This window comes from Podarcis tiliguerta (genome assembly GCF_965153285.1).
Source record: "Podarcis tiliguerta genome assembly, chromosome: 8".
Taxonomy (NCBI): domain Eukaryota; kingdom Metazoa; phylum Chordata; class Lepidosauria; order Squamata; family Lacertidae; genus Podarcis; species Podarcis tiliguerta.
This window is the reverse complement of record NC_139541.1, coordinates 59202928-59217188: the sequence shown is the minus strand read 5'-3', so window position 1 is coordinate 59217188 and position 14261 is coordinate 59202928. Positions and strand designations below refer to the sequence as shown.

General features: G+C 46.0%; 1 protein-coding gene across 2 annotated transcripts in view; it reads left to right on the top strand.

Moving 5' to 3' along the window:
* The window catches only part of LOC310683391 (protein argonaute-1), a 47939-nt gene that overhangs the window by 22106 nt on the left and 11572 nt on the right, over positions 1-14261 (top strand). For both annotated transcript variants that reach the window (XM_083453288.1, XM_083453289.1), the window contains exons 4-13: positions 566-747; positions 1358-1494; positions 2542-2676; positions 2911-2998; positions 3556-3703; positions 6189-6308; positions 8746-8868; positions 9907-10040; positions 10917-11101; positions 13232-13391. In XM_083453288.1, the coding sequence (XP_083309414.1) occupies positions 566-747; positions 1358-1494; positions 2542-2676; positions 2911-2998; positions 3556-3703; positions 6189-6308; positions 8746-8868; positions 9907-10040; positions 10917-11101; positions 13232-13391 (1412 nt within the window). The remainder of the gene's footprint in view (positions 1-565; positions 748-1357; positions 1495-2541; positions 2677-2910; positions 2999-3555; positions 3704-6188; positions 6309-8745; positions 8869-9906; positions 10041-10916; positions 11102-13231; positions 13392-14261) is intronic.

Sequence of the window (14261 nt, the reverse complement as noted above, 5' to 3'; positions counted from 1 at the left end):
CATATAAGGCAGGGGTTCCAAAGCCATAGTTCCGTGCCATGCCATATAAGGCAGGGGTTCCAAAGCCATAGTTCTAGTTCCATGCCATATAAGGCAGGGGTTCCAAAGCCATAGTTCCATGCCATGCCATATAAGGCAGGGGTTCCAAAGCCATAGTTCCATGCCATGCCATATAAGGCAGGGGTTCCAAAGCCATAGTTCCATGCCATGCCATATAAGGCAGGGGTTCCAAAGCCATAGTTCCATGCCATGCCATATAAGGCAGGGGTTCCAAAGCCATAGTTCCATGCCATGCCATATAAGGCAGGGGTTCCAAAGCCATAGTTCCATGCCATGCCATATAGGGTATGGGTTCACAAAACTCTGGACCGCAGGTACTCCATGAGCTTCATTCAGGTGGCCCATAGCATGTCTGAATTAAATATTCATATTTATTTTTTAAATGGTTCCTTTCTTTCTTTCCTTGTATTTTATTGTATTACAACCTAACTACTGTGGAATGCAAATCATAACACACAATAAAAGACAATTTTAAGAAATTAATTTATTTTTCTGTCATTTGTAGGTTGACTTTGAGGTGACAATTCCAGGGGAAGGCAAAGACAGGATATTCAAGGTTTCAATCAAGTGGATGGCCATTGTGAGCTGGCGGATGCTTCACGAGGCCCTGGTGAGCGGGCAGATTCCTGTTCCGCTGGAATCTGTCCAAGCCCTTGATGTTGCCATGAGGCACCTGGCCTCCATGAGGTAACTTTCTTTCGTGATCAGGGATTTAGTTAATTTTTTTTTTAGGGAAGATGCACACAACTCTGGGCACATCTTTTATCCTGTTTTCACACAGATATATTATATCCATGAAGCCAACATGGCCCTGGGAGTTGTATTTTTGTGGAATTTTCTGTGAGGGAGTAGCTCTCTCATGCCTCTTCACAGTCTTCAGCTGGTGTCTAAAAGAGTACAGTGATGGTGCCTACATAATATCAATAGGCAGGGTGTTCCAAAGCACAGGTGCTGCCTCATTAAAGGAAAACGACTGCTTTCAAATGCAGAATGGACATCTCTTGGCACTTGTAGAGGTGCAGGTTCCACAGATTGAAGTGATTGGATTGGCATGCATGGAGCAAGGAAATCCTTTAACTTGCAACCTTGAAGACTGCCCACCCCAAGTAAATAGTGCCTAGGTATGAGGAAAGAACTGGGCAAAATTATGCTAGTGACAAATCTGTAAGAAGATTTGAGGCCCAGTGACATTCTTGAAGGGTTTTTGTGCCTCAGTCTAGACTTCAAATACCAAAGTTTGCTGTCCTACATGGGTATAGCATGGACTAATGTTCTTCATTTTCTTTGGCCTCCCCAGGTACACGCCAGTGGGCCGTTCCTTCTTCTCTCCCCCTGAAGGATACTATCACCCGCTGGGAGGTGGTCGGGAGGTCTGGTTTGGGTTCCACCAGTCTGTCAGGCCCGCTATGTGGAAGATGATGCTGAATATTGATGGTAACTAAATGCATGCAGTAATGTAACCCTGATACAGTGGTACCTCGGGTTAAGTACTTAATTCGTTCCGGGGGTCCATTCTTAAGCTGAAACTGTTCTTAACCTGAAGCACCACTTTAGCTAATGGGGCCTCCCACTGTCGCCACGCCGCCAGAGCACGATTTCTGTTCTCATCCTGAAGCAAAGTTCTTAACCTGAAGCACTATTTCTGAGTTAGCGGAGTCTGTAACCTGAAGTGTATGGAACCCGAGGTACCACTGTATATAAATATCACTGTAAAACATTCAGAATACCCAACCAGAAGTCTGTGGCTGAAAAAGGATTGTTGACAATGCCTCTTAGGTTCTATAGGGCCCTGTTCACCAGAGGTGCCTGAATTAACTGTTGTGATAGGTTCACTGGAGAACAAGAACCTGGTCAGATGTAGTTTGCATTGTGGTGATTATTTTGACAGTTCACAGGCACAGGTTTTCTGACAGCATGCATGGCTGGTGTTTCCCTAAGCAGCTTCATAAAAGGCAGAGCAAAAATGTATTATATAAACATAAGTAAACTTATCTGGTTTTCTGCAAGTGTTGCATTGCTTTTTAAAATGTGATTTTTCTAGAGCATTTGAGGGAGGGGGTTCTTCTTTGGTTCTTGTTTTTATTATGTATTTTGTGTTTATATATTTTACTTTTATGCTGTGAATGGCCCAGAGACCTACGGATGAAGGGTGGTATACTAATTCTAGTAGTAGTAATCATTGTCATCGTCCTGGTTTCGTTATGGAGTATTTACATGTTTTTCCACTAGTCATTTGTTTTCTCTGTCACTTTCCAAACTGCAAAAAAATCATTTAAAAATGGATTTGTTGAGCTAGGGTGACAGTACTTAAATCCATGTTAATTGCATAAACCTAAAGTTCTGGTATGCGCTCGAACCCCTTCTGCAAAATGGTGGCAGTCTGGAAGCACCCCTAGAGAAAGAGAGTCAAGAAATGACCGTGATGCTTGTTCTTCTGTTGCCTGGACTGACCTGCACTCTTGTCTGCTCACTCCACAACAGTATCAGCGACAGCCTTCTACAAGGCCCAGCCAGTGATTGAGTTCATGTGTGAGGTGCTTGACATCCGGAACATTGATGAGCAGCCGAAGCCCCTGACTGATTCCCAGAGAGTCCGTTTCACCAAGGAGATCAAAGGTAAAAGAGGGCAGAGACTCTAAAAGGCCCCAGTTGGCAAGTGTTTTTTTTTTTTCAGGGCCGCAAAGGAAATAGATGCAAAGCAAAAGGCAAAATTAAGAGGGGCAATATTTTTGAGGCCGTGGTGGAAAGTCTGGGACACCCTATCCCTCCTTTGCATTCTGTGTTTTATATGTTGACTGGATCAATAAGCTGATAAATGGATTGACATCAGATGTCTTTCTCTTTTGATAGGTTTGAAAGTGGAGGTGACTCACTGTGGGCAGATGAAGAGGAAATACCGTGTGTGTAATGTTACTCGGAGGCCGGCTAGCCACCAAACGTAAGGCTGTTAGCTTGGGGGAAGGGGAAGAGACACGTGTGTGTTTCAGGAGAGGGCTGGCTTTGTTACCTTGTGACATTTAGCATCAGTTGGGTAGCATTTAGAAAGGGGAATGAGAAAAAACACTTGTTAGTCTGGTGATGCAGGAAGCCTTGGGAACTGACTGATGGGCACTTTCTTGGGAGAAGTGTGCACTGCTGCTAGGTGACTTGTTTCAGCTGTCAGTGTGGGGAAAGCTGTCCTGGAATTAAAAGCCTGACGAAATCCAGCAACTTCTCATAATACAAATGTTTTGGAGTTGTTGTTTGTCCTGCTTTTGTTGCCCTATAGGGCAAGAGTGCTCTTCCAGATAGCAATAATGCAGTAACGTTGGGGAAGCATCACACAACAACTTACAAAGCGGAATGACGTGTGGATGGTCCAGCATAAATTCGCCACTAATGCGCAGTACAAGTTGTAGAGTTCACCTGCAAAACCAATCAGTCTGGAGAGGCTCGAGGTCTTTTCCCCGGTTTTGTAGCGGGCTCTCTAAACAGCTGTGGATTTCTTCTGTGTAGGTTCCCTCTCCAGCTGGAGAGCGGTCAGACGGTGGAGTGCACAGTAGCGCAGTACTTCAAGCAGAAATACAACCTCCAGCTCAAGTACCCCCACTTGCCGTGTCTTCAAGTCGGCCAAGAGCAGAAGCACACATATCTACCTCTGGAGGTGAAAACTCATTTTTGGAATGGGATGTGGAAATGGCTTTGAAATACCTCAAGGCTTTGCTGTTATAGGGGGGGGGGGGGGAGAGTGTGTGTGTGTGCGCGCCCGCGCCCTTGCATGAACAGTTACCGTATTTTTCGCTCCATTGGACGCAGTTTTTCCCCTCCAAAAATATGGAGCGAATGCAGGCTTGTGCCATAGCCGCGCACAACCCCTCCGGCAGGGAGAGGCTGCACGGGGCTATGGCTTCTTTAGCTCCACACAGCCTCTCCCGGCAGGGAGAGATTGCACGGGGCTAAAGAGGAAGCCAAAGCAGCCAGCGGGATCCATCCCACACGCTGCCTTGGCTTGTGCCATAGCCGTGCGCAACCCCTCCGGCAGGGGAAACTTGATTTCCCCGTCTAAAAACTAGGTGCGCCCTATGGTCCGGTGCGCCCTATGGTGCGAAAAATACGGTATGTTCTGTTTTGTACTCGTTCTTGTCCTTTTGAAGCTTTTTGAGCTTTGGCCTCCAGCTGTTTTAAGACTTTTAATTTTTACTGAAAAACAAATAAATAAAAAAACAAGAAGTGCCTAAACAAACAGACACAAAACAAAACACTACAATTTTATACACAAAGAATAAAAATATATATAATAAATATATTATAAATATAATAAATAAATAATATATAATAAATATATAATGAAAAAGAAATAAGCTGAATTTTCTTTCTTTCCCAACCACGGGACTTTGACCAATCTTGACTGCTTGCTTTAAACTTAAAAGTCCCATGGATTTCTCAGCTGGTTAGAATGTGGTGTTGATAACACCAAATTTGCAGGGTTTGGTCCTCCATATGACACAGCTGCATATTCCTGCATTCCAGGGGTTGATCAATGATCCTCAGGGCCTCTTCTGACTCTACAGTTCTATGAATCTTGCCCTCTATGCTCAGAGCTGCCTGTCACATCTTCTAAAATTTAACTTTGTTGTGTTTTATTATCCTGCTTTTCAGACGAATAATGTCTTCCAAACAGAAAAGAACCACAAGCACAACCCTCAGGCTTATAGACTAAAAAGACAAGAGGCAGGAAGGCAAAGGAGAAGGAAAAGGAGGGGACAATCTTTTTAAATCCTTCCCCTTAACAAATGGTCTGAAACAAATTGGAGGCTCATAATCTTGCCCAATCACCCTGCCTTTTAAAGTCCCCTTTGTGAATAATTTCAATGCGATGCCCCCTATTCCCTTCTCCCTTTCCATGCCAAGTGCTCAGCACAAATTCTGCCTGCTTGGCTCAAATCAAGGGTAGGCGGGACTCAGTAGTGACTAGTGGATACATCCTGGATTGGAACACAGGAAGCTGCCAGTCACACTGGTCTGGTTCACACGTACTGGTAAAACATAGTTTGAAATGAACTATGGTTTACCAGGAACAAGTAGCATGCTAGTGCATGCCAGTGAATTGCACCTGTTTTGCACCTCCCTTTCCAGAAGTGGGAAACAAAACCACAGAATGGCTGACTTCACCTAATGTGTGAAACATTGTTTATTTGCAAACGACTACTGGAAGCCAAGGTTTTGTTCTTTTAAAAGAAACCCATGAATGCTGGCTTGCACAGAATGCTAAGTCAGCTTCTCCATGGTTTCCCACCCTGACTCTGGGAAGGGAGGAGCACAGCGGCTGCTATTGGGCATCATGTTTCTGACCATGGCTTAATGTTCACGTGTGAACCACTGCCCAATGGTCTCTTACTGGCCCCTGATCATGGCTGTCTTAATGGTGTGTCCAAGATTCTGAGAGGGCTGTTAGTACAACAGTTTTACAAATTGAAGTGCGCCATGATCACTCACAAAATCTATGGGAAATTGGCTCCCGACTCAGGAGCTATTTGGCTGTATTTGCAAGTTTTCCATAGCTGTGGTCAGGCAAAGTTTATGTTTTCCTCTAATGTACTGTATTTTTTTCATGTATAAGACTATATTGTTTCCTAAATTTTTGAAGTTTAAAATAAGGGGTCGTCTTATACACGGATAGTGCACAGTGCATTTTCTTAATTTTGAGTCCCAAAAAATAGGGGGCGTCTTATACACGGAAAAATACGGTATATCCTGTATGAATCTCCTTCTGCATTGCGGTCCCCCAGAGAGGCCCTGTTTTGTGTTCCTCTACCATTGGCAGTTAAGCTGATTGACACAAGAATCAAGGCCTTCTCTGTAGTGGTGCCAGCTTTGTAGAACTTCCTTCTGAAGAAGGAGCAACAGTCCTGGTGTACTGAGGACTCCTTGTTTCTCCAGGCGGTTGGGGCAGGCTGATCCAGATTAACTGGAAGCTGCTGCTGTTTTCCATAAGTGTTCTTATATGCTGCTGCTGACATTGATCTGAGTTTTAAGTGTGTGTTTGTTTTATGCTTTCATTGTTGTCCATCTGGAAGACCAGTATTGGGGCCAAAGGGCAAGATAGTAATTTAACGAAAACAACGATTAAAAAGAAATGTCTTTGGCAGGTATGTAACATTGTGGCTGGCCAGCGGTGCATTAAGAAACTAACGGACAATCAGACCTCCACCATGATCAAAGCAACAGCGAGGTCTGCCCCGGATAGGCAAGAGGAGATTAGCCGGCTGGTATGTGCCTCTTGTCTTTTTGCTCTTGTGGGAGGGAAGCGGCAAGCGCTTGTGAGCTTTCTGTTCTTTTGGGCTGGCAACTTGCGAGTGAAGGTATCTGAACTGCTGCTGAGGACGGCGAGAGCTTTATGACTTAGTGGTGCAATTCAAATGGGGTTGGCTGTGGCAGAGATCTGCCTCCACCCAACCCCATAACAGCTCGGGTAGTTTCTGCCAGCAGAGTGATGGCAGAGTCTCTCAAACCAAAACTCATGTACTTTAAAACTTCAGGAGTTCTAGGTTACTGTCAGTATTTGTATCTCTTCATATCTACCAGAATTTTAGGATGGGGCAGGGCAGGAAGTATGGGGCTTTCTGAGTGTTTAGCCACAAAAGCTACAAAACCTTTGACCTAAATCCCTCCAGATCTTATGGAACCAGTGCTGAAGTGATGCGATCCTGCCATTACCTGGGTAGAGCTTTCTGTGATCCATTGACAGATCCCAGCACCTTAATCATTTGAAGTGTTCCACTAGGAGCTTTCACAGGCCAGGCCAGTGTTATTTATCCTGAAGACTGTTGGCTGCCCATGCTTTGCTTAAACTATTGCCTATATTTTCCACTCCTATGAGTAGTGTTTCTTTTTTGCCAGTGTAGCTGTTGGAAAGCCTGTTCTGTTTGGATAAATATATTTTATTATATTTATATATCATTTTTTCCAGCCAAGTTTAAAACTAAATTTCAATATTACAATGGAAAATGGGAAAGAGCTGTGGAAAGGAAACCCCTTGAGTTAGTTTCAGCAAAAAAGAGAGAGAAAAGGTTCTTTTAAACTCACACATTGTTGATACCTCACTCTGAGAACACTAAGCTTAATATATGCAGTGAGTCCTGTATGTTGACGATGTGGGTGCCCAGAATTGGGCACATACGTACATATGTGGTGGGGATGTGATGTCATACAAGTTTTTTGGGGGGTAAATCTTATTGGAATGTAGTAAAATAATAAGCTACTACATAGATCCTTTCCTGATACTGGCATTGTTAACGATATTTGATGACCAAAATTCAGATGAACCATATAAACAGGTTTTATTGATGTTATTGGCTGCAGCTAGACATGTAATAGCAAGAAATCAGAAAACGAGAGGGGGGGGCGACATTTCAAGAATGGAAAATTTTAATGCAGCAAAATGCCTTAATGGAAAGATTGACGAAGCAAGTACAACTGATGAGACAGACAAGCATGGAAGGTGATTTTGTAGGGCAGTGCTTTGGGTGCATTCTACGGTTAGAAAGTTGTGAAATTGGAACCTCAGCAGCAGCTTCACAATAACCTTACTGGAGAGACTTGATAGTTTAATATGAAACAAAACATTACTATTCATATTCTTCCTATGTATTATGAAAATAAGTATAATGGGACAAAGGGTAGCATTGTATAAAAGGTAAAGGTACCCCTGACCATTAGGTCCAGTTGTGACCGACTCTGGGGTTGCAACGCTCATCTCACTTTATTGGCCGAGGGAGCCGGCGTACAGCTTCCGGGTCATGTGGCCAGCATGACTAAGCCGCTTCTGGCGAACCAGAGCAGCGCACGGAAACACCGTTTAGCTTCCCGCTGCAGCGGTACCTATTTATCTACTTGCACTTTGACGTGCTTTCGAACTGCTAGGTTGGCAGGAGCAGGGACCGAGAAACAGGAGCTCACCCCATCACGGGGATTCGAACCACCGACCTTCTGATCGGCGACTCCTAGGCTCTGTGGTTTAACCCACAGCGCCACCCGCGTCCTAACAGTGCCACCCATGAATTCCATGTACTGTAATTTTTGTGTGTTATTATATGTGAAAAATAAAAAGTTAAAAGTTATTTGTGCAGTATGTATACATAGATCAGCTGTGGGCCATTTCCGGTCTGTGAGCCTAATTTGGCCTGGCAGGGGTTCTAATTAGGCATGTGAGGCCATTTGCCCCAAACCCCACCCACATGCGCCACACCTGACATAATATGTGAATTCAAATGTGGAGTCTGTCCCACATAACGACTGGCTGCCTTAGAAGTTCCTGATGAGAATTCCCTAGTGTAGCTGATGGGGCTTTCTCTTGGCACCAATCAGCTGATGAGCACTGAGAACAAGCCCTTTGGAGGGTGCACTGTTGGTACCAATCAGTTGAGTGGAGCTGAGTTATCCCCTTTGAAGTAGTCACCTGATGTCACCACCCTGTGGTGGGTGGGGCAACTGAGGAACCAAGCCGATAGCCAGCTTCAGCTCTCCACATAGACAATAAAATAGGAAATTCTGTTTTCAGAAGGAGCCCTTCCTTAAAACAAAACATAAGCACCAAAGCAGAAAGATCAGCAAAAAGCCAACTTAGAGCAGCATAAAGCACAGCAAGGGGAAAGTTGATGCAGAAAGTGAGGCACTCAGTAAAATGTAACCATCCTTGTTTTTCAGATGAAGAACGCCAGTTATAACCTGGACCCATACATACAGGAGTTTGGCATAAAGGTGAAGGATGACATGACTGAAGTGACTGGGCGTGTCCTGCCAGCCCCAATTTTACAGTATGGAGGACGGGTAAGCACCCAAGGGTCTCTCAATCGCTCGTGGTGGTGGAGGGTGGCAGATTCTCTTAGAGTAACTGACTCTAATATCTAAGGAATGGACATTTTGACACCTCCTCCCCAAAGCCTTCCATCAGTCACCATATAAATTGTGTTTAATTCTCAGGATTGTGGGTTCAAGCCCCACATTGGGCAAAAGATTCCTGCATTGTGGGGGGGGGGGGGCTGGACTAGATGACCCTCGTAGTCCCTTCCAGCTCCACAATTCTACAATTTAATGACTAATATCTTTTATCTTTCAAGATGGCTTACAGAATAAAATTATATCTGTCCCACCACAGGCAAGGGCACAAGAGAGGGCCTTCTCGGGGGCTGCTCGCAATGGATTGTGGAGCTCCCTTCCAGGGGAATCTAGGCTGGTCCCCTTTTGCTTCCCTTTTGTTGGCAGGGAAATAACTTTGTTTGTTTAGTGAAGCTTTTGGCCGCTAACTGACGATTGTGGCAGAGTCTTCTGAGGCCGGCTGTTGCGCATTTTGTTTTGGTGCTTTTAAATAGTTCTAAGTGTTTGAATTTGGTGCTGTTTTTAATAGGGAAACTTGTTTATTTTTATTATTTATATTGATTGGTGGGGGTAGTCACCAATTTGGATGGCTTTGAGAGAGAATCAGACAAATGCATGGAGCACAAGCTACTAGCCAGAATGGCTATATTTTGCCTCCCCTGTCAGTGGCAGTATGCATCTCGTTTACCAGTTGCTGGGAGTCACAGTTGGGCAGAATGCTGTTGCGCTTAGGCCCAGCTTGTAGGCTTTCCACAGGCATCTGACTGGCCACTGTGAAAACAGGCTGCTATACTGTATAGACCCCTGTCCTGAAATAAACAGTTAAGCTTGGATATTGATGCCAGATGAACCCCAGCCCCCCCCCCCAATTGACTGGCCATACTTTCAAATGGTTATCTGTGTGGGGGATGTAGGGCAAATGATCCCCAAACTCCCCTGGTAGGTGGTGTTTATTTTGAAAGACCAACCCACCATTTTCTTTCCCTGCAGAACCGTGCCATCGCCACACCCAACCAGGGGGTATGGGACATGAGGGGGAAGCAGTTCTACAATGGCATTGAGATCAAAGTCTGGGCCATAGCCTGTTTCGCCCCCCAGAAGCAATGCAGGGAAGAAGTTCTGAAGTAAGTGAGTGGTATGTTTGTGGGTGTGGGGAACTGGACATGGCTATAGAAGGGCCACGGCTTAGAGTCACTTTTTGCAAGCAAAAGGAGCCAGGTTCAATCCCTGGCATCTCCAGTTAGAATTCAAAAGGTGTAGGTGAAACTGAGTTTAATGGGTCAATAGCTCGTCTTGGTATAAGGCAGCTTCCTAGATTTCTAAAGGGAAGCTGGATCAAATATTGAAGCAGCCGCATAATGTATTCTGGTAGCCCACCTCCTTCAAAATGTGTGTGGCAGTTTTTTGAGGATTCCCTTGGAAAACTGGTGTTGAGAAGCTGGCAGCAGTTACTCATCTACTGTAGAACCTGGGGCCTTGTTCCTGGGTATTGCAGGGTTGTCCCTCCCATCCAGGGCTATGGGCGATTGCTGGGAGATGGTTCCTTCATGCCTGGGTGGGCCGCAAGTTCTCCTCCCAATGTTGTTGGACTCCCATTAGCCCACCAGAGTAGCCAGTGGTCAGGGATGATGGGAGTTGTAGTCAAAAATACAACAACTGGAGGGCCACTGGTTCCCATCGCTGCCTTCACTGCTTCCTGTGGGCTTAGGGACAACTTGCAGACTTTTGAGATGGATTTTGAGTCCCCTGGGCTAGGTTCTCCATCCTGGACCCAACACACCCCTCAGTGCAGTGATGAGAAACCTGTGGCCCTCTAGACTGCAGCTCCCAGCTTTCTTGAGTGTTGGCTGTGCTGGCTGGGACTAATGGGAGTTGGGAGGGGCATGGGTTCCCCATCCCCATCCTATGCAACAGCACTGCTTAGTAGAGGGATAACCAGTCCTAAAAAACTCTACCTGCATCCTCCTTTCAAACCTCATTTTCTTTCCCCCGTGCTGTAGGAACTTTACAGACCAGCTGCGCAAGATCTCCAAGGATGCAGGGATGCCAATCCAGGGCCAGCCGTGTTTCTGCAAATATGCACAAGGTGCAGACAGTGTGGAGCCCATGTTCCGTCACCTTAAGAACACCTATTCAGGGCTCCAGCTTATCATAGTCATCCTGCCAGGGAAGACGCCGGTGTATGGTATGTTAACAGGAAAGGAGGGAGTTGCTGGGAGGGGGGAGGACAAAAGGGAATTTCTGTCCATTGAACCCTTAATAATCCAACACTTCCAGATGCCAATTTCCCCTTCTCGGACAAGGTTTTTGAGTGGGCGGTTGCAGACCAGATCCATGTGCTCTTGGAGAAAGCTGATTTTCTAGATCTGTTTTAATTGTGGTTTAGGCCTGATTTTGGCACAGAATCTGCTTTGGTTGCCCTTTGGTTTTTGAAAGAAGGACAGTGAACAAATGTAAATACTATGATGACGACGACGACAGTGGCGTAGCGTGGGTTGTCAGCACCCGGGGCAAGGCAAGTAATTTGCGCCCCCTAACCCAGGGCAAGGCAAGTAATTTGCACCCGCCCCCCCCCCCGCTGCACTGTCCCTCCCCCAGATAGTCCCTCTCTCTCTCTCTCCGCACCGCACCGCACGCCTGGCACCCTCCCCTCCACAGTGGGCAGCGACCCGGCGGCTCGGATCGGATTCGCACAGCCAGCACTGCAGTGAGAGAGAGTGAGTGAGCCAGGTAGGGGCAGAGAGCTGCGAGTGCAAGCACGCCCCCCCCCTGATGTTGCGCCCGGTGCGGCCAGCCCCCCCTGCACCCCCCACGCTACGCCACTGGATGACGATGACTACTACTACTATGTATTTCTTTTTAAAGGACAACCTGTGCCTTTGAACGTAGAAAGTTAGTGCAGCAGGGACGTGACTAGGCTAAAACCCCTTTTCTTGAGAAGTTAGATGTTTAGTGTTAAAAAGATTTATCCCACACCTTCAAAGTTAGTTGGCTTTTTCTGGGCCAAACAAACAAAATCCCACAATAACAAGCACAAACAAACAAACAAACGGCCTCCAGTAAAAGTAGAAACCTAGGAAAACTTAAAAACTGTAAAAGCTTTTTGAAAGCCTGAGTAGGGACAACAATAAAGTAGGAGCCAGACAAACCTTCCTCAGGTAGCAATTTCACAGGCAAGGTTGTTACCATTGAAAAGGTACTCTCCATGGCTTCTGCTGACTGCCTTATTTAAATTGGACATCCATGGGCGTGTGGGAGAAGATCCAACCAGTAGCTGGGTCTCATTCTTTGCAGATAAGCATCACCGCTTTGAACTGAGCCTGGAAGTGGACAGGGAGCCAGTTATGTTGTTTCAGAACAGATGCAATAGATCCCACCTCTTGGGGAGAGCTGTGGCTGAGTGGTAGAATGAAAAAGTGCCAGGTTCAACTGCAACATCTCCAGGCACAGTTTGGAGAGATGCCAGTCAGTATAGACGATACTGAGCCAGATGGTTTCACTTGATATAAGGAAGCTTCCTGCGTTCCTAAAGCAAAGTGTACAGGAAGTGGTGAAGAGCTTTCTTTTTTTTGTTCCTGTTGGCTGCATATCATGTTATGAGAAAGCTTGCAGGTTTCTCATAGGCATCTGGTTGGCCAATGTGAGGACAGGATGCTGGACCTCATAGGCCCTTCAGCTTGATGCCGCAGGGCTGCTCTTCTATCTCTGTTAGCGATCTGGCAGTTCTGCACTACAGTGGTACCTGGGGTTACATACGCTTCAGGTTACAGACTCTGCTAACCCAGAAATAGTGCTTCAGGTTAAGAACTTTGCTTCAGGATGAGAACAGAAATCGTGCCCCGGCGGTCCGGCGGCAGCTGGAGGCCCCATTAGCTAAAGTGGTGCTTCAGGTTAAGAACAGTTTCAGGTTAAGAACGGACCTCTGGAATGAATTAAGTACTTAGCCCAAGGTACCACTGTAGTTGAGTTTCTGGATTGTCTTCAAGATCAGCCCCACATAGAGTTTATTACGGTAATCCAGCCTCTGTAGTTACAGATTTTAGGAGCATATTTTCAAGATGAAAAAAGGAAAATTAAGATTTGTGTCATTTGCCCCCCTGCGCTGTCTGTAGTTTGAAGCGATACAGTGCATGTAGGTCTACAAACCCACATGCTTTAAAATCAGCTCTGGAATTCTCAGCCTCTCTTATAGCTACTGCCTTATCCCTCCACAAGTCAAATGGAAACCTTCCCCAGATATGTTCCTGATATCCTTTTCAAGGAGAAGCCGCAAGGTGCCTGTTGCTTTAAAAAGCTTTTACTCTTCTGTCTGCAGCGGAGGTAAAGCGTGTGGGGGACACGCTTCTGGGGATGGCTACCCAGTGCGTGCAGGTCAAGAATGTTGTGAAGACATCGCCACAGACTCTTTCCAACCTCTGCCTCAAGATCAATGTCAAGCTCGGCGGGATCAACAACATCCTGGTGCCTCACCAGCGGTACGTTTGCCAAGTGGGATGGAAGGGAAGTACCTTCACTAGAAACACCCCCCCCCCGCCGCCCAGTGATGTTGTAGCTCACACAAGCACACTCTGCTCCCTGGTGTAACTGAACAAGAACACATGATTAGGGATGTAAGAAAGCATTGATTTCCATTTTGTCCTGTATTGGTTGCATGCAACTGTTTCTGTTCTGCCATTCGTATTCCACCCCAAACTATGCTGTTCATCTCCACATCCACTGTGGTGAAATTACGTAACACATGTAATTTATGTAAGCTACACTGGCATTCCGTCATTCCACCCCATTCATTTCAGTGCAAAGTAAACGAGGCGCAAAGCGGGGTGAGGTGGGGGACTTAATCAGTTGTGTATTGTTTGTGGATGGAAAACAACAACAGCAACAATGAATACTGATCATATTTACTGGATTGATTTGCACCGGCAATTTCTATTCCCATTTCTGTCAGGATTCTGACATCCATACTTGTGACCCTGATAATCTCAGCTTTGGCTCTCATTTAGAAACAAAAAGTGAAGTTCTGGCCCCAGTAGTCACATCAAGCACTTGGGCGCAGAGAGTCCAAAAGAGAGTGGGAGAGGGAGAACTCAAGGCAGACCAACGTACCATATCCAAAGCCCTATTGGACTTGTGCCTTCCTCCCTTTCCCCCAGTCTTCTGTCAGCCTTTTTAATACACATTTCTCTCCCACTGAACCCAAAAGAAGGGGTGGGGGGGGAGTATGCCAGCCACAAGGCTGCTGGTGTCCTCCACCCTTCCCACCCCCCAGTTCCCAAATCTGAAGATACGTTAGGAGAACAGGAGAGCTTGTGAACCAGAGGATCCAAAGGCTCCTTTGAGTTGCCCCT